Source organism: Temnothorax curvispinosus, unplaced genomic scaffold (assembly GCF_003070985.1).
Source record: "Temnothorax curvispinosus isolate PA1 unplaced genomic scaffold, ASM307098v1 QBEX01010053.1, whole genome shotgun sequence".
Classification (NCBI taxonomy): Eukaryota; Metazoa; Arthropoda; class Insecta; order Hymenoptera; family Formicidae; genus Temnothorax; species Temnothorax curvispinosus.
In genome coordinates this window covers 1,204,834-1,231,658 of record NW_020219833.1, presented here as the reverse complement: position 1 = coordinate 1,231,658, position 26,825 = coordinate 1,204,834, and the positions used below count along the sequence as shown (strand labels likewise).

At 40.2% G+C, this 26,825-nt stretch overlaps 3 protein-coding genes across 5 annotated transcripts in view; 1 reads left to right on the top strand and 2 right to left on the bottom strand.

The window, feature by feature from the left end:
• LOC112459695 (glutaredoxin domain-containing cysteine-rich protein CG31559-like) overlaps nt 1–12,880 on the bottom strand; it is a 25,379-nt gene extending 12,499 nt beyond the window's left edge. Inside the window, exons 1-2 of one of the 3 annotated variants that reach the window (XM_025023948.1) lie at nt 12,693–12,880; nt 9,825–11,520 (exon numbers count right to left, since the gene is read on the bottom strand). In XM_025023948.1, coding sequence (XP_024879716.1) covers nt 9,825–11,495 — 1,671 coding nt within the window. In that variant the 5' untranslated portion in view covers nt 11,496–11,520; nt 12,693–12,880. Of the gene's footprint in view, nt 1–9,824 lie in introns of all 3 variants that reach the window. The other 2 variants (XM_025023950.1, XM_025023949.1) reach the window with 2 other exon arrangements.
• Nucleotides 12,881–14,994: 2,114 nt separating this feature from the next.
• LOC112459697 (guanylate cyclase soluble subunit beta-1) lies at nt 14,995–26,825 on the bottom strand. Its single transcript, XM_025023953.1, has 14 exons — nt 26,646–26,825; nt 26,318–26,391; nt 24,706–24,806; nt 24,493–24,611; nt 23,381–23,536; nt 22,980–23,133; nt 22,661–22,815; nt 21,815–21,943; nt 21,649–21,731; nt 21,039–21,209; nt 20,359–20,596; nt 19,997–20,137; nt 19,102–19,259; nt 14,995–15,492 (listed from the first exon to the last, which is right to left on the bottom strand). Exons 1-14 carry the CDS (start codon nt 26,646–26,648, stop codon nt 15,363–15,365), a joined length of 1,812 nt encoding a protein of 603 aa, XP_024879721.1. The 5' UTR covers nt 26,649–26,825; the 3' UTR covers nt 14,995–15,362.
• On the top strand, nt 15,794–19,032 carry LOC112459698. Its single transcript, XM_025023954.1, has 2 exons — nt 15,794–16,891; nt 17,434–19,032. The coding sequence occupies exons 1-2, from the start codon at nt 16,762–16,764 to the stop codon at nt 18,336–18,338; spliced, it is 1,035 nt and encodes a 344-aa protein (XP_024879722.1). The 5' UTR covers nt 15,794–16,761; the 3' UTR covers nt 18,339–19,032.

Below are 26,825 nucleotides of genomic sequence, written 5' to 3'. Positions count from 1 at the left end.
GTGTGTGTGTGTGTGTGTGTGTGTGTGTGTGTGTGTGTGTGTGTGTGTGTGTGTGTGTGTGTGTGCGCGTGTGTGCGCGGCGATTCTGTATCTGCGTCGCCGCACGCGGTGATGTCAGACGAGATCTGACCTTTGTCGGGATAATCGATGCAAATGCGCCGCCGTCCGATGAATGCATTCCGCCAAGTTCCTCTCTCATTAAAGTCTACACGAGCGTGATGTGATTTCACGTGCATTTCCCGCCGAAGCCCCCGGGACGTGCAATCGATGGATCTCTCGCTCAAGAACACATCCGATCAGAAATGCCGCTCCTGCCGCACCGCGGATCACATGTGCGATATCAGCAGGCAATTGGCCATTTCTACGCTTCTCGCAGGCTTGACCTACCTCATACCTCATATGTAACGAAATGTCAATCGCGAATTCATACGCGAGGTTACGTGCGGTTTTGTGCGAGAGTATTATACCGTCACATGTTCCGGTCGATCAATAAATCGAGTAATTGTGGTCGCGAACTGGCCCACAGAGTCGTGAGTTGCGAGAGGCTCGATAAAATTAGCGGATTATCCCGAAAATGTAAATCGTGCGAAGCATTACGCTGATATCAGCTGGTATAAGTATCGCCGCTCGCGTTTCTCGTCTCGTCATTTGAAATTAAAAATCGAGCAATTATATACAAACGGAAAGTAAACACGCCGTAGACAATCGCACGTGCCGAAGAATTTCATTCGAAACAAGCGCTTCAGCTCGTTTAAATACCTACAAAATAGTATACACTGTGAGAATCTGCCATGCTTTTTCCATCTTACTGAAAAGAATTCCCTTTCTTTTTAATTCTTTCTTGTTTGTATTTTTTCGCACAGTATTTATACCTTCTTTTTAATATATGTTAAATTTGTTACTTTCAAACGAAAAGTCATATTCTGCAGAGAATAAAGTTAACAGCTGTTTTACAAGTATGATGAAAAGTTTCTTATATTTGATTCCCCTCACTTCCGAGCCACGTAATCTATTACATTTTATATTTTAAGTCACATCGAAATATAGAACAGAGTTAGCTATATAATTCCTTTTGATCTCTTAATTGACATTCGCGAATGCAAATTGGAACACGACAAGTCTAGTTGAAGTTTGATTTCCTTGAAATTGAAACTGAAAGCTTTCACTGCCTGTTACATGCTCAATGTAGAAATACTTGTGATCTCCGTATTAATTTCCGAATCAATTTCCTATTCGCGCACTTCTTACATAATTTTATTATTAAAATCTTATTAATTAACTTGTAGTTTAATCTATACGCATGTTTCTCTTAACAAGTGAATTCTACTCAAACAATTATAGAACGAGCTTTATGAAAAATATTGTAATTTTTAAACAATTGTGTAATAATTTTTATATAAAGAATTAAATTAATAATACAATAATATGCAATAAAATAATATATTAATCTTAAAAGCCGTTCTTCAATTATTTATGAAGAAACTAAGATTTCTCGAGACACGGTTAAAAACAAATGTACCGTCAAAATACACAGAAAAAAAAGAAGTGTTAAATGACTTATATTCTTATATATAAGCAAGAATCTATAATCTTTTGAAATGAGATATAAATTGCGTTAAACGAAAAAAACTTGTTTGAATGAAGGTATTTATATAGTTTAATGAAGAAAAAAAAGTTGAAATAGATTCTTGCTTATACATATACAAGAATGTAAGTCTTGATTTAACACACTTCTTTTTTTTTGTGTAATATATTCAACTATATATCTACGTATAAGGAATCTTCTCCCATTTCCTGTTTTTCAATTACTCACTATGGAAACGAGATTCTTCAGTTAGTACGTGCTTCTATTTTGAGATACATAGCTTAATTATGCGTCATCAAACAAAGCGCGTCATTGTGATGAGAAGTCAGCTTTTTACGATTTTCATCTTCGATAATAGAATTGCATTACGATTGTATATCGAGAGGCGATAATCGTTTCGCAAGCGTTGGTGGGTGCCGCACGTCCATCAGAACGAGGTGTGAATCCGAAGAAGAAAGTGCACTTTCATAAGTACGGTCAATTATTTATGCATGATTGCAACCGCGCGTCCGCCGCAGAAATGTCAACGATCTCATGACTAGAAAGGAGCGTCATATTACCGTGTCGACATTCTCATCGTGAGTACCGCCGCGGTATATAGCGCCGATGTTGCGGAAAGGATTTAAGTGATAATCCAAAACAGCATTCCCGCAGATCTTTTCTGACACTGGGACATTGAATTGCGAGGCAGCCCACACACAGAAATAGCTATTTTCCGGAGTGCTTCCTTGACAAAAGACTAGCTATTTATATTGCACCTGAATATATATTCAGGCAGAAATTACACATGGATTTATACACGCGCGCGTGACTTAATTAATTAAATGCGGAATCCGTGTATACATTCGCGCTGCGGTTCGGGAATTATTCCTTGGAAATACATGGAAAATGGATTGCGGCTCCGGGCTCGCACATTTCATGCAAAGGTTAAAAATGCGGGATTAGAAATTTTCTAAGCCAGAGATACGGGGCACGTTCTTTTTTTTTCACGGTTTAACATACCGTGCATTACCCAGTGCATTATTTCTCACATATGCCATCTCCTGGCAAGAGGAAAATAATGTGTAACTTCGGAATATTAATGTATATTGGGTCAAGGTGACATAAATTGCGGGAAAATATGACATGTTTACGTCCATCTAGAGTGTACTGAATGCGAGTGGCATATGCGATTCCCGTTACAATTTTTGGAATATTATGGTATCCGTGAAAGATTTGATAAAACCAGTTTCGATCAAACGGAGATTCTCCAAATTTTAGGTTACTGCTCGTGTCACGCGTCCGAGCACGCTATATGCAAATGCACACCTGTGCTCTTTCATCATTTGATAACGGTGCATCGGCTACAAATTATAAGGCATCGAGTAACGTTCGTGAACGTTCGAGTAACGTTGATGAAGAACATTTTACTGTATATTGTTACTGTTCTTCGCTGGACGAAAACACGCGAGGCAAATCATCCAAAGTAGTTCGAGTCATATGGTTGATGAGAATAGAGTACTGCTCTAGATTACTCTTAGGTAGAAATTGTTGTTATCTTTAAAGATTGCGAGAAAAAAAGACGTCGTTTTTTAAACTGGACTTGATTACGATTATTGTTGTGGTTATTGTTCCGACTCACTGTGAGTGAGTTTTGTGTGTGCCTCTTTTTGATTTAATTTCAGAGATAGAGATCACATATTATATGAAAAAAAAAAAACGCAGCTATATTAATAGTTATATTACGTATCTATATTGTGTAAATTCTATTTATTTTTATAAACTCCTAATCTGTGAAATAATTTATTGATATATACATATGAACATGAAATACTTCCTATTATTTAACAACAATAGCTAATTATATCATCAATAACTTTTTTACATGATACCTCAAAATTATTATTAATGATCTTAACAGATATTATGTTACAAGTTAATTCAAAATATGAAACTATTACGATTATTTGTATATACGTACGTTGCAAGTATTTGCTTGTATAATAACCCTGCACTCGTAAATTCAATATCCGCATTATCTTGTTCACATAAAATTTCATGACAATAGCGTAGATCCTATTATTAGTTAATTGAAAAACAAGATGCTAAGTAAAGGACACGCTCACGCCGCACGGTTTCGAATTTCTCGATAAACGTACTGGTCGAGGAAAGAGCTTTTGTAAAAAGTTCAAACATACGTGGGAGGCGAGCAGGGCAGCAGGAGCGTATAAATGGAATACGGGACAACACATGGATGATGAAAAAACTGCGAAAAAATACAAGAGAAGATGCTTAAATGAATCCAAGAGAAGGCTGAAACTACTCATTGCTGTTGCCGTTGTCGCCGCGGTGGCCTCTTTGACCCGCTTTCTCTTTTCCCACCCGATTTGTCTCGTGGACATGCCTAGCGCGTTTTCTTCAACCGGGAAATTCATGAAGCCGACCTCCCGCCATCTGCTACCGGCAAATCCATCTCTCTCTTGAATACGTGGAATAGCAGGCAGCCTCGTAAAAGCGGAAATCGGTAGATGAAGTAGGTCGTGCGTCTTGAAGCCGTCCGGTGTCGTCGGCATCGCTTCATTAGCAAGGCTAATGCGAGATATATTAGTAATTCAGGTGTACTTACATAAGTCATTTTACGTATTAGGTCGTTGGAGAACTTTCCGGATGATAGAAATGCGAAAGTATATTTACATAAAGAAAGATTGTGCAGACGCGTGATTTTCGAAAGACTGTTATCGTTTAGCGGGATGCGACCCGAACATTTCATTGGCAGCACACGAGACGGAATCTATTAATTGATTAATTTAATTTCGCGAAGCGTATCAATTATATATTTGATCGACGTATATTGCGCGGCAGAAATCAATTCGCGTAATGGGAGAAGCAACCCCGACGATGAAGCCCAGTGCGGTTATCGGGAGACAGATAAAGCCCAATCAATATGATCATGATTTCGCGGGGATAATTTTCGTAATGAGAAAGAAAGAAAGTTGGCCCGCGGAGGCAGATGACGAAGTAGGTCGTACTTGTGCCGCGCGTTTATCATCGATCATTTCACCTTCTTCATACACAGTCGGTCGCTAAGATACCGAACTGGGTTGCGTGCATACACGTGTGAATCAGCTTCATGAAAATTTATAGTAATGCTAAACGAGAGTAATGCTTAACTTGCGAACAGCATGCGTAGACACGTGCGTCGATACTGCGCGCATAAAGCACGAAGCAATGAAGCTATATAGGTTTGATCGGAGAGCAAGATACGTCGAGATTTCGAACGTGGCGATGTGTAATATCGGAGTTTGACGGAAACGTTTGTTAACTATGTTATAAAAACGAAATAATAATTTCGAGAACAATTCGCAATGCATTCTTTCGTTTTACGAATTACTGTTAATTTATTACTGTGTTCCACTTTCATGAGAAAGTATATTGTATTTTCCGAGAAATTCCGGCAAGCTATATTATCGGTTGAATGCGTCCAATATGCTTTTATACGTTATTACGTGTAACAAAACTGGTAATTATGTAACTAGTTACGCACTGATAAAATATGTACGCGAGTAAGAGAAAGATAATGACTAGTTTTCTTCTAGAAGAAGAAAGTTTTGTTTCTTGTTAAAGTTAGCTAATAAATATGAGATACGTTAGCCGATTTCAATATACACAATTACGTTTTATCAAAATTCATAAACTTCCTTCTTTTGTACCCGGTCTAATGCCTAAATTGCCAATTTAATTGCCATCATAAGTTCCATTGAATTCCGCGCGAAAATAATACTCCCAGATTTAACTTAATTATTTCGCTGCGCTATCAGTTAAGGTTTTATGAAGATTCTTTAATTAAATACGCCGGCAGTAAAACCAGCTACTCTCCATAATACGGAGTTTTAAGCGAAGCGTATATATCTCTACTCACTAAACAGATTATCTGGCCGTTAAATGTATAACGTTTTAATTATATACTGTTCCATAATATATAATCATTCGTTGAAATGACATGCAATTAATGCGCAAGGTGTGTACATTTCTATATGCAATTATGATATCGACTTGGCAAAAGGTTATTTTCTTCATACCAGGTATTAATTATAGATAATAAATATAATACGGCAATAAAACCTATATCGCTTGATATGAGAGCAAGATATTTAAAGTTGTTTTGGGATCAAAAGTGAAATAAATTATATGTGCAGATATATGCATTTTTTTAACAAAAATATATATGCAATTATTTTCATTACTTAAAATGACTTAAATGAAGCGCATTTCTTCGATTTATTGAGGAATTCTGATTAAAGTCGTCTCACGAATTTCAGCCAACATGACGAGACAAGTATTACGTATATTTCGTTCTAAGAAATGGCTGTAGCAGTTTCAGATACGGCCGGGTTATGTCAGACATTTTACTGTACTAGAAACTGCTTTGAACTGTTAATTATACGGAAGTAAAACTGTCATTTCTTATTGCACATTGTTTCCTTTTGAAACTAGCTAAATAGCCTAATAATAATCAAGAGTCACAGCATTTATCGTGAAAGCGTAATCGAAATTCGCAAGATTTCAAGATCGCCACCCTATGATGTAAACAACGACGAAGTTCTCAGACTCGGAAGTAATTTCGCATGATATTCCGACATTTGCAATTCCGACTGTTTGTCCCAACCGCAAGAATTCTATTATGCAGAGAAAGCGTTAAGCAATAGAAGAAAATTGTCGCAGAGCGAATATCTGCTATAAACATGCTTGCCATAAATAATGTTGCATTTTCGTAAAAATGATAGTTGATATCATGTGTATGTAAAATATATATTTTTGGAAAAATATTTCTTGTATGAGAGAATAATCAAATTACGTAAAAATACATTAACTTTGAATAATATAGTATTCGAATAATAATCTAATATAACGAAATATATAATATAACACATTTATCACAGATATTTATATAAAAACAATCGAATTAATAATTAATTAGTGATCTTCTAATAAAACTGTATTAAAAACGTCAATTATGTTTAAAGCTCTACACATACAGAAAAAAAGAAGTGTGTACATATATCAAATTGTTTCTGTTATATCAATTAAAATGTCTCTATCAAAATCAATAGTAGCAGAAAATAAAAAAATGTTAGGATGTCTTTATGTGATACTATACAGGCAAGATGTATCGAGTATCGTGAAGAATCTGCGTGCCTTCATGTGCAATGAGGAAGCGAGCAACGACGAATGTAGGGCACGCTCTGCACGGTGGTTTACCCGAAGCGATGTTTATGATTTCAGGCCGAAGTCTTGGTACACCTACTTAATTTCTTTTTTTTTTTTATGTGAAATCAAGTTTCTTACACTGGTCAGTGGCGCGGTCGGCGAAATCACGCATAACATTTCGATGTCGTAAATTGCGGTTACCTGACTGCCGCCGCGGTTGATATATCGATCACATAAAAAAAATCTATTGGCATACAGCGGCTTTCCATAGTGATCAATCAAATCGTTATCCGAGCTTGAAGCGAACATTCCGAAAGTGCAAGTGTTACTTTCGGTCACTAATTTCAGAGAATGCGCTACGCTACATAAAGCGCACCAACCACCACCCCGCAACTGGCTATATTTTCCTTATTCACAAAATTCAATTTTTCATTCATTTATTGTTGGTTTTAAATATCGATTTATATGAACAATTTATACATTTTTAATAAATTACACAGAAAAAAAGAAGCATTAAATCAAGACTTATATTCTTGTATAAGCAAGAATTTATAATCTTCTTATAAGAATTTCAACTTTTTATTTCAACTTTTTTTTTTTTTCATTAAACTATATAAGTACCTTCAAACAAGTTTTCTTCGCGTTTAATATCTTCAAAATTTATATCTTATTTTAAGATTATAGATTCTTGCTTATATACAAAAATATAAGTAAATAATTGATTTAACACTTCTGTTTTTTCTGTGTAGAAATAAGTGAAAATATTTTTTTATTGGATACATTAAAAGATAGCGTTTGACATAAGATATTCCCAGAAAAATGATTTAACATTGCTAGACGGATTTTTCTGGCAGAGTGCCCGGAGTTAGCTGGCTAGTAGTTATCACGACGTGCGATATAGAACGCAGCTCATTAAAATGTCATCATTTGCGTCGCGAGGGTCGATTTTCATGGAGAACGGAGAGATAATCGCACGTTCGCGGTGGACTGCACGTGAAAAGTGCAATCGAGGCGTGGAAGTCTCAAAGGCGGAGATTCAGCCGCGAGGAAGTGCGGGATTACTTCTCAGCCGTTGCCAGCGCATTTGCGTGCAAGCCGAGGTACCCTCGGTCTCTGTAATTTCGCGAAATAGGCCGCGCGGCCGCGCACACACGAGCGAGAGCGGAGCTGGATGGCATAGCGCGGGTGTGCGATAACAAAGAGGAATACAAGCAAGACTAGGAAGAGGCAAGACGTACATGGGGGACGTAACACGGGCTTGTGTTTCGCGGCCGAGGTTTCTCAGTACGTTGCGTACGTCGCGTTTCTCGGTACGTTGCCGTAATATCGTTTTATCGAATCTACCGTTACGTCGATCCGTTCCGCATCGATGGTATGAGCATCGCGTACGCACGACGCTCGCATAGCAACACCGGAAACTTCGCGATAAAGATGCACTAATGTATATATATATATATTATGCCGCTTGCCATAAATCCATTTCGCGAGATCTTAATAGGGATCTCTCGTTATAGGAACTGAGAGGAATTTAATGTGAAATGCATCGAATAACCGGTAAGACAGCAAATAAGCTCATACGCCACAGGTATCGGTATAAGCCGATTATCGCCGACGAATAAACGTGTTCAGAAACAAGACAATAGTAAATATTTGTCAAAGAACATTGCGGGGAGATTATCATTCATTGCACGATCTTCTGTGCTGCCTGCGAGCCCCGTCGAGGAACCTGTCTATTGACGTCGCCTTTATTTATTTTATGACAGAGGTATGAAAGCTAGGAGGAGAGTTCCTATAGGGTGACTTCAGATTGGTCATAAAATCTCAACGCACTGCCATGCGAAAAAGACGGAAATAAATCACTTAATTTTTCTTTTCTTTTCTCGCTTTAACAACAAGTCTCGCTTCAACAACAGCTTTACAAACATTCATTATGCAAATGTTGCCGATTCCACCTCATTTACAGGTGGAATAAGACATTTATCTGTACAGTTATAGAACAACAATTTTTTTTAAATGTCAATAATTATACGTCAATATATCAATCATACGTCTCGTAATCGATCATTATCAAGGATTACTTGCTTCTTTACGAAGACGGTTTACTACGTCCTACAAGACGCGCGATGCGTGGAATGTGCGAATTCGAACGCGCGATATAGTTACCAATTCATGCCATCTGATTCAAAGTGGCGAACGATGGAGGACGTTACGGCTATCTAACTGTAAATCTAACGCTTCGCGCCGACCTGTAGACCATGCGAATCAAGTGCATCCAGCTTGATGCACACGGATTTAAGCGCTCAACCCGACGCGGGGCTTGCGCCCGTCTCGCAGCTCGATACCGATTCCGACTCGTCAATACGCACCTCAGGTACTTGCCAGCGCCTGATTTGCATAACAAGTCGACCCATCGTTTACGGGGCTCAACTCTACTGCCGTGTCGATTGGTCGATATTTTAAGTGCGCGGAGCCGCAAACGCGCGGAGGGGAATGTTACACAGCCCATAAATAAAACATTATTATTTGTTAGTTACCTTCTTATACGGATAGGTCTAACGTGCATGTATATTCACTGACACGCACATTATTAATACAGTATAACATTTTCTAAATTAATTCCCATCGACAGCCTTCATTGGAAATTTACGCACTGTTCCTTTAATCTCTATACATTTATACATGTATGTATACGTTTGAAAACGGATATTACTCTGTAAATTGATTATACTCTTTAGATTTAAATAATTTAGCTCTTTACTGGAGTATACTCGGAAATAAATCGTGTTTTCTCCTTTTGCCGCTCTGTATATGCGTGAAAACTCGCAAATACGCAGTAAACTAATTTCCACTCTTTGAAGTTAAATTATTAATTTAGCTTTTTGTTGAATGGATATTCCTAAAATAGGTCACGTTCCGTTTTTTTTTACCATGTTCCGTGTGTATATGTGAGAACTTACGAATATAAAATTAAGCCGCTAACTGATTCGCGCTCTGTGAAATTAAATCTCGCACGAGAGTATCGGAAGCTCAATTATTCTGTTCTGATTCAAACCTTGGAGGTAGGCGACTGCAGGAATGTTGCGATGCCCGCTCGTACTCTGTTCTTCACACCGCGCACGGTCCCTTTGGCACTTCGTATGGCTTCCTTCTCGTGGATTTTGTAACCGGCGAAACACTCGTCGTTCTCGGCCACCCCGTGTTCGCCGTTCGAGTTCTTATTATTATCGCGCAGCTCGTTCACGTGGAAATTGTAGTACCTGTCGTCCTCGTACAGGTATTTGTGACCGGTCGATCGATTCCGAGCGGCATTGACCACCTCCTGCTCTATCCTCTCTTGTTCCCGTTGCTTCCTCTCCTCGTATGTGCACGCTTTAATTACCGGCGACTGGCCGTTTTGCTCGATCGCGGGATCGGGACTCCTCACCCGCGGCGTCGACGAGGCTTTCGACAGGGACGACGTTCCGGATGGCGACGGCGAGACGCTGGCCGACGACACCGGCGAGCGTGGCGCGCAACCGAGTTCCGTTATCGAGACCTGATGATGAACGCCGCCGCTCGGTTCCTCGATCGCTTCATTAACGCCGTTCGCCGTTAGCGTGATTCGACCTAATTTCTCAACTACGCCTACCGTTTCCTCAACGTCCTTCGACGTTTCGTGCATTCGATATTCGCTCGCGTCGCCGTTCACCTCGGCACCGTTCAACGAGTCGCAGCTGATGTTGCTCTCATTGTCGTCGCTGTCGACTTCGGCGCCGCTGCTGGTCAGGCTACCAGTCCGGTTGTGCGTGCTGTTGGACAGTATCACCGTGCTGGAGTTCTTCTTCTTTGGCAGTGGCGGCGGCGTTCCGTCGAGATCGCTGCAAGTGCCGCTGTCCAAAGTGTCGCTGGGCGAGCATTGTCCGCTTGACATCACCATGCTGCTCAACGGGCTCTGATGATAAGAGTTGTAGTAGAAACAGGCGCTCGAACGGCCGCCACCGAGGGTGGAGGAGTTCAGGGTTTCCGCGGTACCGCGATGCACCATGTCTCTGTTGTCGCTCCTGTCGTTGTCCTCTTGGCCACGCTTGTCGCTGTCGTTGCTGTCGTTGCTGTTGTTGTTGTTGTTGTTGTTGTTGCGCTCCTGATTGTCGGAATCGGTCGGCGGATCGCCGCTGAAGACACTGATCCTCACACAGCCCTCACCGACACCGGCACTCGCGCAGCGTCGCTCGTTCACCAAGTTTGTCGCACTCACCACCACCGCACCGTCCGAACGTTCGCGCGCGGTACTGTTTTCGATCTCGCGATTCCGGTCGTTCTCGTCCAGGGTCAACCGTACCGTCGATATCACCCTACTGTTCTTGTCGCCATCCGGATTGATCTTGATCTTGACTATGTGCGCGGCCTGCTGCTGATGATGCGCGGGATGCTGCGATTGCTGCCACCGTTGTTGCTGCCGCGACTCGACGACGTTGCTCCGCTCCTCGCAGCCGCCGTTCGCCGATTGCACTTCCGGGATTCTTCTCCCGCAGGTTGTCACGGAATCGGCGGTAGGAGCGCTAACTCCGACAAATACCGTTGCTCCGGGCCCGGTGGCGAGAGGCGGCGTGACGGAAGGGGAAACGGTCCGGATTGACACAGTCTGCCGTGCGGCCTGGCTCGCATCCCGAACCTGTGTCTTCGCAGGTAGTGGCGGCGGCACGGTCATCGTGACGGTCTCATCCATACGTGCATACAAAGTCATCGGTGGCTCACTCGATAAGCTTCACCTTGACGGTGGAATTTGGAAAGTCAAGGATTAAGTTGAAGCCCCTCTCTTCACGGGTTTCTCTTTCTCTTTCCTTTCGCGGCCTCCTCCTCATTACGAGGTCGAATCGTATTAATGATAACGCTTATACTGTTCTCTCGAGGGTACGATAAATTTACACGTTATTGATCCAATAGTCGTTAAAGAACTTTAATCGCGCGGATGGGACCTGCGACCTGTTTCCCGAAATGGCCGCGTGCGTTTTAAACGGTGCATCTATCGTGAGTTACAGTGATATTAATTCACCATCAAACGCAACGTAGACCGTTCGTCCTGAAACAACTGGCAATTCGGTACAATATAACACTCGATCAAAGTCGAGTGCCGTTGGAACGGACCGCGCTTTTCATCGACATGTTCGCGAGCACGTTCGCTCACTCGTGCTCATAGGGTATACATTGAAGCATTGAACTAATATTATTTCTTCGATATTGCCAATTTAAACAGTTAACTAGAAAAATTAATATATACCTATAACCGACTCTCTTCGAATAAAAAAAATATCGCAGACTTCACATGGCATAATTAAATCATATAGAATTAATTTAGCAAATTTTAATTGGTGCTACTACGTGTCGGTGAGGTTTCCACGATTTTCAGGCTTTCGGCAAAATTAAAATAATTTTTTATTCGATCGCAGTAGATCACGTTGCACTGCAATTACTACGCAAAAAAATATATTTTTTATTCGTTAATTAATGGCTGAGATTCACAACTATGACTGCGCGTAACTCCGTGCACAGGCAAGCACCGATCACTCCGCGAAATTGGCCAAATTCCATCAATCGACTGTGACTCGTCGATCGCGTTCTATAGGTCCATCGCGCGCAAGGACGATCGAGACGGGAGAGCCTGACGAATTGCGCCGCGCGCCGCTCGAATCAGGTCGATCGGCCGAGCAACATGAGGCCCCGCGGCTCCGTTCGTCGAGAAAACGTTAGCACCTTGCGCACACCTGTGGCCATGCGAGATCGCCGGACTACCTGCCGCGCGCGTGAAAGAGAGAGAGACCGATGGAACGTACGGGACCGGCACACGCAAAAAGAGAAAGAGAAAATCGTCCGTGAGATGAAGAGGAGAGGGAGACCGGATCGCGACCGGGACCGTGGAGAAGAAGATATTAGCACCACTTACAGACCGCATATGTGTATCAAGAGCGGCGCATAGTAAAACTCGATTGCACTCGACTCAAAACGTTAAAGCCGATGACGAGCGACAACGATCAACGACGGGCGATCGTTCACAGCACGGAACGTCAGTAACTGTACTGAGTGCCGCTGACACTCACTCATGCAGTTTCGCGGTCCGGGTGGGGACTGAAGTCGGGCCCCGGGATCATGGGCACAGCGAAAGCCGGGGAGTGGGAAAACCGTCTACGAAGGTGTGCGGAGCCGGTAAGGAAGGGGAGGGGGAGAGAAAGGCGAGAACCGTGGAAGGACGAGAACGTCGAGAACGGGTTCTCGTCGAGTCGGCCCGTAGTCGCCAGACAGGTACCTGCCTGGAGTGCCTGGTCTAAGTGGTGGTCGTGGCGTCCTCTACCGAGCCACCCGCCGGATCGACCATCCGGTTCCTTATTTTAAATACCTGACTCTTTACCGTTCACCGCCTTTCACGTGGAAACAAGCCGTTTCGCGGCGCGTAGGTGTGCGTGCGCGCACGATCGTCGGTGTGCACCTGCCGAAATTTCACCGCCGTCACCCGCCGATGTTGCAGAAATGCGCCTCCTCTCCTCTCCCGGCGTCTTCGCCGGACCGTTTTCGCCGTAACCCGCGCACGCCTGTACCCTGTAGTGAATGGCCGTGTGAATGGAAAGTGCGGTCGCCCGCCGTCCACGCTTAAATATCTACCAAACATCTCTTCACGAATAATCGATAATTTAACAATGTTGCAATATTCATTGTGCGTAGACACCGATGGTAAATCGGCGATGGTTGTGAATAAAAAAAAATATTGAAAGCTTGGTCGATTTTACGATAACATTTAATGTTGCCGACTACTTGAACTGTAGCCAATAGTCCTCTCATTTCTTTATCATTTAGCATAAATACTTCTAGTCTTGCTGGTCTAATATTTTATCTTCTAAGAATTTCCGTTGTACATACATATCGCACCCCGAGAGGAATACTATCACAACTCAAAAAAATTTCGATTTTGAATTAAACTCATAAAAAGTATGTCTAAAGGTGTTCCCCATATGCTATAATAGTGTTACAAGTTTATATGCAAAATTCGGGAGTAGAGAGAGAAGTGTCGTTATTCTTTTAAACCAATTAAGTTACGATCGCTGGATGAATAGTGTCATAAGTAAATTAACAAGTAAATAAGTTTCATTATAATAAAATGTTGTAATTGCATTAGTTATCTCACAATTTAAAAAAATTGAATTAAATTTGTTTTTCTCTCCTTTGAAAATTGAGAATTTTTGAGTTGTGACAGTATTCTTCTCGGGGTGCGATATGTAAAATTTCTTACATCTGTATAGATTTATACATATATCTATATAACGCAGGTAAGTTTTAATAGATGCTTTGAGAGAGAAGTTAGAGAAAATTATTTCCATGACACGGAGGTAGCTAAAGAAAGTTAAGAAAATCGCACGCAAATTAAGGACATCTCAGAACGTCATATCATTTGATGATAATAACGGTGCATTCTGCCTACTCATTAGATCATGCTCGTCACGCACTAAAACTGATCACATTGTGCAATGATTAGACATCGGATTTTTTATATGCAGATTAGTGGAAAGAAGCAATTAATAACTAAGATTATGTTATTTATAATATCCAACCATCTTTATACTGCAACATATGTTAGGTACAAATATGTTGAACATTATAATTAACGTAATCTTAGTTATTAATTGCTCCTTTCCATCTCAATCTGCATATAAAATATTCGATGTCTAGTTATAATTATTCATTTATTAGTTAATATTAAGATACAGCTGTATGTATTAGCTTTAAAAATTCAATTTTTTTATCACGCTTGTGATCAAATGCTAATAAAAGCAACAATTTCAAGAACGCAATAGTTATGATCATAATTTACTAGAAACTAAGTAATTTTATAGGAATATAAATGGAATCATTTACAAAGATATCTTATTAATACTACACTTTTTAAATTTTATATAAGATATTGCATAATAAAGAAATACGCATCGCTAACGCCTCTAAGACCAAATAGAATGTATTGTATAATCCATTAGATCGACCTTGCGACGTGGCTTAAAGGGGACTAGAACAAGTTCCGTTACACCTTCTACCTGCGAGTATAGCGTGGGCTATCCATCTGGTTATTCTTGTTCATTTTTTTTCCTAACTAAGAGGGCAGGACATTTCGCGTCTGTGACCTCCACGCTGGAAGCGGTTATCGATGACCCGTCGGGTGACGTGGGTCGCGCGAAACGGGAAAGGAAATTTTACCGCCGTAATGTCGCCAAATAAATAACGATTATATTTGATTGCCTTGTACACTCATGATTGCGGAACAGCCGGTCGAGCTCGAAGACGAAGTGTCGACGCTCGATTTTACACTTCGCTTGAAAACGATCGTGGGGAACATCGATGTTCCGATACAATTAACTCTTTATAAACTTTTTTACATATAATTAAACATATGGTAAACGGTCATAAAAGTGTCTTGAACAAAATACATTCATTGCTAAAACGTTCATTATTAGCTACCTTTTCTTGAATAAATATACGAATTTTATTACTTCGTGGTACATTTAGCTTAATCCTCAAACTGATTTCTCGAAATTATTGCTCCGAAACTATAAAATTCATTGCCAATGATAATTTACGATGTCAGCTCCCTTTCTCTGGACAGGAACCACACGTTCATAGGCTCGGATTTTCCTTTCATGGAGACAGGACCTCTGTACTCCAAAAGAAACTGCGGGTCTTGATTTTCGGGCATACAGAGATACCTGCAACAAATTGTATAAGCTTTCGTGAAAATCTTGACGCTAATATAATAGCCATTTTTGAAAGAAAAAAAGTATTGGGTGTACAACTTAGTTCGGTCCGTTTTCAAAAGATGACTGTAGCAGTAAGTGGTAGTCGAAATAAATAGATCGTAGACGTCATACAATAAGCTTAGGCATTTGTAAACATAACGCCATCGAAATATTAGTCGATTTGTATCTGCATCATAAAGTTATTCTCGATTGAAAATGCAGCTTACGAGCCAAATTCTCGTCATTCGCGGGAGCAGGTTTTAATTTTCTGCTTCAATATGAAGAAATCCGTGGCTGAGGCTCATCGAATGCTCTCAAATACGTATGGTGAGGCCGCAATTAGTGAAAGAACGTGCCGAGAGTGGTTTCAACGCTTCAAGAACGATAATTTTGACGTCGAAGACCGGCATGGATCAAGACTCGTGTCAAACGCAAGAAGAATTGGCAGGATTATTGGGAGTGACTCAACAAGCCATTTCAACAACAATAGACACGATTAAGTGATTTTGCAGCATGACAATGCTCGACCCCATGTCGCAAAGCCCGTCAAAACATATTGGAAACGTTGAAATGGGAAGTCCTACCCCACTCGCTGTATTCACCAGACATTGCTCCCTCTGATTACCATTTATTTCGATCAATGGCGCACGGCCTGTCTGAGCAGCACTTCACATCATATGAAGATATCAAAAATTGGGTCGATTTGTGGAAGCCTCAAAGGATGAAGCGTTCTTCCGACGCGGTATCCATATACTGCCAGAAAGATGGGAAAAAGTAGTGGCTAACAATAGACAATACTTTGAATAAAACCGTACGTACCGTTCTTTCACAATAAATGCGTTTTTCAAGCAAAAAAACGGACCGAATTAAGTTGTACACCCAATAATATGCGAGAAATATGTCATCACTCCTTGTGTTTTTTACAAAATATTTGTTATATTTAAATAAATCTCGACTCCCCTCTCTTGTACATATATAAAGTATGAGAAGCCTGCAGCAGCCTTTTCTAACATGGATGTAGCTCTCAGGAAGGGTGCATTGAAGAAGCCTTCAAAATGCGTGTTTTACGTCTAATCGAATTAGGCCTGTCGTGCACTGGCTTGTTTCTTCTGCTGATAATCATTAAAACGTGAACGTTTGCGACGACCGTTACGCGATATTTACCCGTCATTGAAATTACGTGCACCGTCGAATTATCTAGACATTGCGTTGCTTTTTAATTAAAGTCACTCGCATACCATGGAGGTATTGATAGATTGTTATTTCGACAGGCTATTCTCGGAAATGGAACGCAGTTGCTTAGCCTCGCGATACAAACGTCGCGAGTTGGTCAATTATTTTACGGATGTGATAAACAGTTGTGCAGAAGGTAACGAGATTTATGATATCCGCGTTCACATATTATGCGCATATTTACGCGTGACTAGCGTAAAGTGACAAATGGACCACCGCCGCGCCGTCGGGAATCGATAACCATTAGTATGACAACGTTATTTTATTATCCGTGTATCTCCGACAGAAAATTCCTAAATTTCCCTGTAGACGATACGCTCTTCCACGATATTAACGACGCGCATAGTTTTAATCCGCTAAATTCTTATCTGTCCTCGCGGCGCTATACGAGAATGCCTGAAACACGCCTGAAAGATATCGCCGCCCATTATGATCTTACCGTTACATTAAACCGTGCCTAATCCTTTCTATTTGTCTTCGTTGTTTCGCCAATGCCGTTGCAGTAACGGTGAAAAATACCACGCGCCTATAATACAAACGCATCACCACGAATTCCAGAATAATTTGCATCTCCGTCTCGCGCCCGCGTTCCACGCGGAGAAATTCCATGACTTTTTTCACTCGCCCGTTTTATAACCGATGGGACTATGATTCACGCCCGATGCTTGGTGCTTCCAGCGGAAAATCTCGACAAACAGGATGTGTGCGAGAGGATCGTCTTTTCGGCTCTGCGTTATCACAATATCACGATGATGGAGAACGGGTCGATCTGTCTGCTCGGCAAGTTCCACAACGTTCTGTACGTAGCGGCAAAACTCTGCTACGACTGGAATATCGACAACAACGTGATCGTCAGCCGACTGCTAAACGACATATTCTACTGCGAGAAGACGTTCGAGCGATTGTTGGTCGGGGCGATTTTCGGTACGCGCGTAACGCATTTTCTGTCCGGCTGGAAGTGCGACTTTGACGATCGCGAGGAAAACATCCGGGCACTGGTGTACTTCTTGGATCACGCGATTAGCGGCCGGCTCGAGTACCGTTGCGAGTCCTCGCCGATAAAGAGACGTTTCATCGACGTGCCCATGGAGTCGTACGGACAGGTTCTGCCTCTGAGGGTCGCGATCCAACACGGCGCGCCGGACATCCTGTTGATTATGCTGCGCTACGGCGCGTCGGTCGAGTCCGACAACCTGGCCCCGTCGCCGATGGAGATCATTCTAACGAAACTCAGCGAGTTCGAGGCACATCCCGGCGAGGAGGAAGTGGTTTACCCGGAGCACTTGCTGACATGTCTGAAATTGCTACTGCGAACCGTCACCTCCGCCTGTGTCAGAACTCCCGATCACATCGCCGCTCACAGCGGGATCTTCAGCGTACCTTTGTACGAGCAATATCCCAATCTAACGAATCGAAATCTAGTACCTCCGGAACGTAGCGGAATTCGTCCGGCGGAACTCCGGCATCTGTGCCGTTGCCGAATCCGCGAGACCCTCCATAGCAATTGGGCGCTACCTCATGGAATCAAGAAACTGCAGATTCCAGAGTCTCTGAGAAGTTATCTGGATCTGCTGCAGGATTGATGGAAAATCTCGTTCGCAGTGGTCATAAAACGATCGGCATCGACCGTTTCTTTTTGTCCCGGTAGTGAATTTCAGAAGTATTTTATCATACATTCATATGTAGGTATGTTTTAGAAATTCACTGTGATTCGATAAAATGCGCTTTCTACCGGATTCGGCTGCAGAATTCAGCAAATGCGCGCGGCGAAGTCTTTTAAAGTCGCCGTATAAGTTCGAATCTTCGATATTGAAGTTCGGCGAAATATATAGAGAAAGTGAAGCGAAACTATGACGGAGACTTTGATAGATGTGAATCCTATATCTAAATGTATGTCGGACTTTAAGCGGAATTTTTGATGTACGAGAGCGAAATCGCGCGAGACATTCAAGTAGGTCTAAGGTCTAAGGTTTAAGAAAAATTCAGGTTAAAAGATCGGGTGATAGTGCCTTATAATAGCACTGTGTTAATGAATCTTGGGAATTAGAGAGATACTTTGTCAGGGACACGAGTACACTCGTGAGTGCGAGTATCAGAAACATTCAAGAATAACGGAAAGTATGTCGTGAGACAACGTAATATGTACACGTTCGGGAAACCGAAGTTGCGATCCATTAGCAACTTTCTTTAATCTGAGAAGAACCGAATGAAAGAGAGAGTACGGTAGAAACATTTGTATATAAAACATAATTATAAAAATAAGAAACCGAATTTTGAATATATTTTATCGTATAAAATAATTTGTACATACATATTTAAATATTAGCAATATTTTAAGTAAGTTACCTGTAAGCGTCTTCCGAAACATTGATTTTTCCTGGTTGGCCGGTGGTCTCCGTTCGACTCGTAAGATTCACAGTATTTCCGAATAAACAGTAACGAGGCATACGATGGCCGATTACACCGGTAACAACTTCTCCACTGTGTATACCAATTGTAATTTTCTGTAAGATAATAGTTAATCAACATAGTATTACTTTTAAGAGGTATAAAAAAGGAATACGTTTTTCTCTTTTTCCCGTGACACATATATTTTATAAGCACGTTTTGTTATAAAAAAGTATTAATTATTTAAATCATAAAAAGATTGGACACTTTTAATACAAGTGTAAAATATCTTGTAATGATTGTCTTCTTTTCTCTATATCACGTGTCTGCAGCACTGAAGTTTAAATTCATTAAAATTGCACCAATCCTTTTTCTCTTGAAAATTTAATCGCGAATTGCACGGAGTAAATTCCAACTGTGATCCGTTGTTAAATATTTAAGTAACGTGAGAATTCTATGGCACTCGACAAGAAAGAAGTTAGTTCTCTTTGCAAAAAGGTACAAAAATAGTAGTGAGATATGCCATCTGTCCCTTGAGAAATTGTAGACGGTTCGCGCACACGATATATATATATATATATATATATATATATATATATATATATATACACATACATCTAACTATATAAAGGTACGAAGAAGATTTCAACTTTCTACAAAAGTCGACGGATGGACTGTCTCGATAACTCCTTTAACAGCGATTCTTTCGATGTAGCCGTTAGAGCGTGATGTGCAACGTTTAACGTCCAATCTTAAATTGACTTATACTGTCAACTCTTCTCAGATCAAAGCGTTTCGCTCCATGGTCATGTAACAAAGTACAGCCAGCTGAGTGCGGACAGCTTGTACGTACCACGGGTTCCCCATCGATCTGCACTTCATCCGCCGCGAGATCCATCATGTCCAACGCTAGACGAGCGATGCATCGTGCATGACAACGACAGGGTTCCGGCAATCCACTCACCGCCATATATTTATCACCCACGGTCTCCACCTAGATCGAAAAGCAGAATTAATAATGGAAACCTGAGATATATCCGAGAGAGGTGTTATCGATACCGCGTATTTATTTCCTCTTTTTAAAGTGTTTTATTATAAAGATTCATAAATATCTTTTATGTATAAAAAATTATGTACGATAATTTATTGTATCTAGCAGTCTGTTTTCAAGCTACATACTTAATAGCAAAAATAAAATTTATCGCAGATATTTACCTTATAAACGTTAGGATTCTTTTTCGGGTCAGTCAACACGTCGAAAGCCGTGTACAGCTCGTTGAGCATGTTAACGATCTTCATAGCGCCGTTAGAATCTGTGTGAGCGGCGCAATAAGCCCCGAAACCGACTATCCCGGAGAACAGAAGAGTAACGCAATCATACTTTTTCGCCGGTACTGGTCGTGAATGCCTGAGCTCGTTCGCCACCGAAATAGGAAGCACCGAGTAAAGCAACCTACAGTGAATACAGATGATCTTTTATTCAACGTCGCGCGTCGCGCAACTTCCCGTCGCGCACGCTAGTTTTGCCTAATCGGATTAACATTCGCGAACAGTTCTCGGAGAAATTTCCGCAAGTCGGCGCCGACGGGAGAAATTAAATTTGGATAGTTTCGACGAGGGAGTCTCAATTGCGGGAAATCTCAGGAATGATTTCTGCTCGTCTCCGAACGCAAGCGGAAGTCGAGAGTCCCTCCCGTCTCGCGGTATCGCGTCCCGTTATAAATCCATTTCCGTTAATTTCCATCGGAAGGTATTCCCGAAGCGCGCTCCGCAGCGCGGAAAAGAAGTCGCAGATCTCGCGTATAATCGTGTTATCTAACTGATAAACGACGAACAAGCCCGGCGGCAAGGATTCGCCGGATGACGGGGAAACGCCGTGGGCGGAAATCCCCTACCTGTCGGTCTTCTGCTTCTCCCCGTCGAGTTCGCGATACGTCTGCTGCAGCTTATCGGTGAGCAATTCCAAGTTGCGCGTCAGTTTGTAATCCGCCTCAAATTGTTCCGACATCAGGACCAGATCTCGAGTGGCGTCGTGAAGAGGGACGTCGCTCAAGTACAGACCCCGCCTGGAGCCGAAAGAATAACACGGGGGCGATAATGCGATATCGCGACGGCGCGGCGGCGGCGGAGATGTTCGTCACGCGCGGTAGCGAAAAACCACTCCTCTCGCCGTATCAAGTGGTACGTCACGTATATAAAACTTTTAGTAATGTCAACACAAAACTTTTACCAATTATGCTTAACACGGACGAACAAAAGATTCCGAAGTTGACCGAGGGAAACGAGATTATCGAGACGCATTCCGCAAAAGCGGGAAGAAGAAGTTTAAGTCTTATATTGCTACAACGAGGTTGCGCAGAGAAGTTTATGCTAATAAACTATACTTTTTTATCCTTATCTTCCTGTGTTATACATAGTTACCTTATTTATTGCGCAATAAAAGAACGATAAATAGATTATATAATGATGATTAATAATGATAAAAGAATCTTACGTAAATCTTACCTAGTTAAATCGTCCAGGTTCATAACACTTGGATAACATAGAAAGATAACCACATCGGTCTCACGTATATACAACATTTGACCCTGGAATAGTTAAAAATTAAAAACTTTGAGGAGTTCTCTATTGATTCCATCTCATTCTTGATTCATTTTTATAAATTACTGACCTTTAAACGTAAGTATGAATATTCCTCGGCAGCGGCAACCCGCATAACTCCCTTTTTCGTTCTCAATACATATACTGTATTAATATGAGACAATATATTCTCAAATGTTAATTCCAGATGCGGTCTGACCTATGGAGATCCGAAATGACAGTTAATTAACCCAATTGCATGTAATAATTTATTAAATTGATTTACATAATATATATCAAAATCTATTGGATATTGCGGTTGTTTTAAACAAAATTACGTGACGCAATATTCGCAGTAATGGCACCACTCAATGTGCCTACGATTTTTTAAATTGCGGGATTATAATGGTAAGCTAATTGACAACATTACATTTTGTACGCATGAACAATAACGCAAATTATGTTAAATGGTTAGCTCGGTCAACACGCTCTGTGTCCATCACAATAAGCTGATGCATTTGATATACATTCACATGCTTATGGGCATGCATGTAACGGCAGGCGCAATGCGTTATGCATTAATGCAATTCCTTTGACAAGGAACAATTAGGCAGGTTTATTGAAAATTAGTAATCGATATCGGGCGCAGACAATACTTCGCGCAGTGCTGAAATGCTGAAGCAATATTATCGAATAAATTTTCTCTTATTCATAATCCGTAATATCGTAAATTTTTAAGCTGTAACACTTAAGAGCACGTCTTTAAATGGATCTACGATTAATGATTAATTAGTCTACAAGATGCAAAATAAAAAAAAATATGTGTCACGTACAAAATACATCCAAGTACAAAATCATGAATTTACGACGAAGCGAACAAGAGAAAAATGTTATAGATTTTAACGAACACATTGTAGTTTGATGCTCGTCAACTCACAGTTAAGAGAATGTCGCTTAGTTTGCAATGACCGCTGGAAACGTCCGGTATAACACGTGTTATGGTACATCCAGTTTGAACGATTGTAAGGTCCCGATTGAACATTAGGTGGAACGGAAAAACTCGACAGAACGTCGTTGGGCTGACCTTTGGCTCTACGGCAATTCGTTAAATATATTTATTATTTCTTTTTTATCATAAGATATATCTTCACAGTTTTTTTTTTACATGAAATATTTCGTGATTTGTGATTTTACTATCAAATGATTTTTTCATACTGATATTTTTTATTGGAAACGAACAGTGATAAACCACTCACCAACAGACAATGTTTCCAGTTCAGCGATCATAGGGTTTGATACGACTCCTGGCCCTGATGTGTCAGTTATGAGAAATTGCACATGATCGCATTCGCTTTTGGTCTTCACTATTTGCATGTCAACGTCCGTGCCGTGCAGTTTTTTTGCGACGGTCTATTTCAAAAATAAATTGAAATGTCTCCCATCACTTCCATCCAATTCGTTAAGACATTCCCGTTAAATAAAATCATCGCTGCGCTCTTTCTCGTGAAACTTTTCGGAGCCAAGAGTTTTTACAGCGTTCAGCGTTGAATATATTTTCAGAAATAATATTCAAGAATAATTAAATTTCGTTCCGCGAGATTTCGATCTCTCGAGTCTTGCATAACGAATCGCATTTTTACAGCAGTAAATAGAATACCTTAACAATTCCAATAACGATGTATTCCAAACCAGGTCGATCTGAATAATAATGTAAAATAAGCGCTCCATCCTCGGGTCTCTCAGTACATCTAAATGACGGTGCCCTCATGCCCGGATATAACGTACCCAAATGATCGTGAAGCGCGTCCAAATTCTGCAACGTGACACCGACGTATAATACGTCTATAACCGATATGTGCGCACATGTATTTTGTTTCCAATATCGAATATGAATTTAAAATGTATATATTTCCGATAAAAATATTCTCGCGATGCTACAACAATAATATGATCCGTGTAAGTAATATTTGAACAGATTTCCGTTTTTATTAAATACAAGGCGATAAATATTATACAGTTAACGTATTAAAATGAACAAAAAATTAAAGAGTGGGTAATATAAAATGTAAATGTACAACAGCTGATATTAAAGTTTGGAGCACTTTTATGCAACATGATAATTCTCAGTATTGTACTGCAACGTGTAAACGAAATAATGTGAATAAATTTCTGCAGGAAGTAGAAAAACCATGCTATATTTAATCGCGCTGTTCTCTCTGTTACACGGGATAAATAATTAAGAGAAATTGAATATATGTTAATAAAATTCAGCGCATCGCTGTTCAGCAATATAAATCGAAATTTTACTCAGTGTCAAAAAATAATCGTAATATCTATATTTATTTTTTATAATGTTACTAATAATTTATGCTAATTTATCAATAATAATTATTAATTTAATTCTATATACTTATTCTTTTTTCTAGAACATATACAAAATTATATAAATATAATTTTAAGGATATAAGGCTTTCTAATTTATTCATATATATTTACCCATGTATATCCTGTTCTATCTGTGACTGGTTTAGCAAACGGTTTAGCGATAAATTGCGGTATATAACGATATACGTACTAGACGCGGAAAACGTACAATTTAACGAGTATTAAAACTGTCCTTAATGCGATTCTAAAGCGTAAACGGGATCGAGTTGAATATAAGATACAGATTCTACTTTTCGTGTCGGTAAACCACTATGACCAAGCGCACTAATAAACTATTCATATAAGAGAAATCTGTAATTAATGTGAGCAACCTTCAAGATTTACCTGCAAAAAATCTCTAGGTGTTGCTCCGAGAACTTGAAGAATCTTGTCGTAACCGGAATCTTGGCAGAACTCGAAGAACGTTCGACCAAATAATTCGAGTATTTCGTTGGCAGGTAGTTCTAAAGCACAAGATGTCTAATAAAATTTTCTGTTATTTATAAATAAGTCCGCACGCGACGGACTTATCTCGCATTCTCTCGTAAGCATACGTACTAAGCTTATTGACAGCAGCGGATATCAGATTATACGTAATCTCGTCTTCGTAAATTTGTCGCACCAGAAACTGTCCTTCCATATTAACCGCTGCATCTTTTCTAAATCATCAATGCAATTGTAAGAATTCGATGATAAGAAGAAAATAATTCTACAATAATTATAAAATAATATTTAATTGACATTTTTAAAATTCAACCGTTATTTATGGCATTTCCGAATTCTCCATTTTGCAAAAATTCGATATTAGCTTAGAAATTGAATAATTGTTTCATAACAGCTTTAAATTCCAAATGTGTTTTATCGCTTTACAAAAATTTTGAAAGCTTGGTAATTTGTTAAACACTTTACGCGATCTTGCTGTCATTCAATTTACGTGTCAAGTGTTCAGAGTAGTTTAGTTCTTTGATATGGATATCAGGTGTCACTTGAAGCTTACCTCAGCGCCTTTTGAGAGCTTCTGCAACAGCTTTACCAATATTCATATCACGGAACAACTTAGACTATCTCCCAGAAAAGTTCTTCAGAAGGGAGTATACTTATAAGAAAATAATAACAATAACTACAATAAATAAATACATATATATGTAACTACATAATAGAAATAATAATTAAAATAATATTAGTCATTCAGATTTTAATATTAGTTATAAAAATAGATAATAAATCTTTATATTCATCTTCTGTTTAATTTTAAACGTATTAAAGTTTATGTCTCAATTATATATAGTTATATATAGTAATTTTCTTTTAAGTAACATTATTGAAGCTTATGTTCTAAAAGCATGTGTCAAGTGCTATACGTTACTTTCTAATTGTGTTATGATGTTGCTATAAAACCAAATGATACCCCTGATATTACGTAACATTTTGCAACCCAATTTTGCCGGTAATATTACAAACTTAATTTGGGGCGGACAAATTGACTCCCTCATAGGTAATTTTAAACGATCACTATATTGCTCATAAAATAATTTGTATTTTGAGATATATGCGAATACATATATATACTAGAATATTTTTATCACGCACATTTAGAATGTAATCAATACAGCAAGTTTATGGACTATTATTAAAATAGAGCGATAATTAATGAAAAAGGTAATTTGCATTTTTAAATTTATGTTCATGAAAAAGTTGAGAACTTGTAATCTTTTAATTCTGCAAAATAAAATATCTTATAGAAGTCAAAAATTTAAAAATTGTTTGTTTTAAAAGCTTTAAGCATAAATCAGAAATAATATGTAACATGAATGGGGAAGTCCAAGAGAAATAATATCTCTATAATTCTCAATATTAAGATAGCGAAAGAAAACTCCCACGTGGCATAGAAACTTTGATGAATACAACAACTTTGATGTGGATGTAACATGACATGTAATATTGGCATCGTATAGAATATAGATATCGACATAGAGCTCATAATAAAATTTATTCCACTCAATGTACAAACTATCCTCCTTGTAACTGACCTATGTCAATACTTGATTGCCCGTCGGACGAACGATAGGGAGCAAAACGCCGTAGGGAGGGTTCGTGCAGGTGTATAGAAAACCGTGCGAAAAAAAAGACATGAAAGACAACAGAAACAGGCAATCTAGTTTTTACCTACTTTATCGTCTCCCACGTCTCGTTGCCGAAGGTCTTCAAGACCAGGAGCTCGAGGGCGTAATTCACAAAACCGTACTGCGCATACAAGGAGACATGAATGACGTATAATCGTAATTCACCAGGGGGGTAAATTTCGTATGCATTTGCCTTCGACGTCGCACAGGTGCTGACAGAGACTCCGCGGGGGAGTATATCTCCAACGTGTGATCGGAACCCTCGCGGGTCATCGCCGTTCGCAATTCGAATGCAATCATTAATGCGATTATCAGCACCCGTCGATGTCGCGCGCGCCCGTTCATCGAGTCACCAAGCGTTCCGCACGGACGTACCATGCTGCTGCTCCTGATGACCGGACCGGTGACAATCAGGGAGGGGGAGCGGTTGACCTCACTTCTCACGCGTCACTCCATTCCGATTGCCGATCCGTGATGGCCGTGTTTATCTCGTGCACACGAGCCGCGTACTGGAAGACGGCCCGTTTCGTTCGCCGGCAAACGATGGGGTATCGA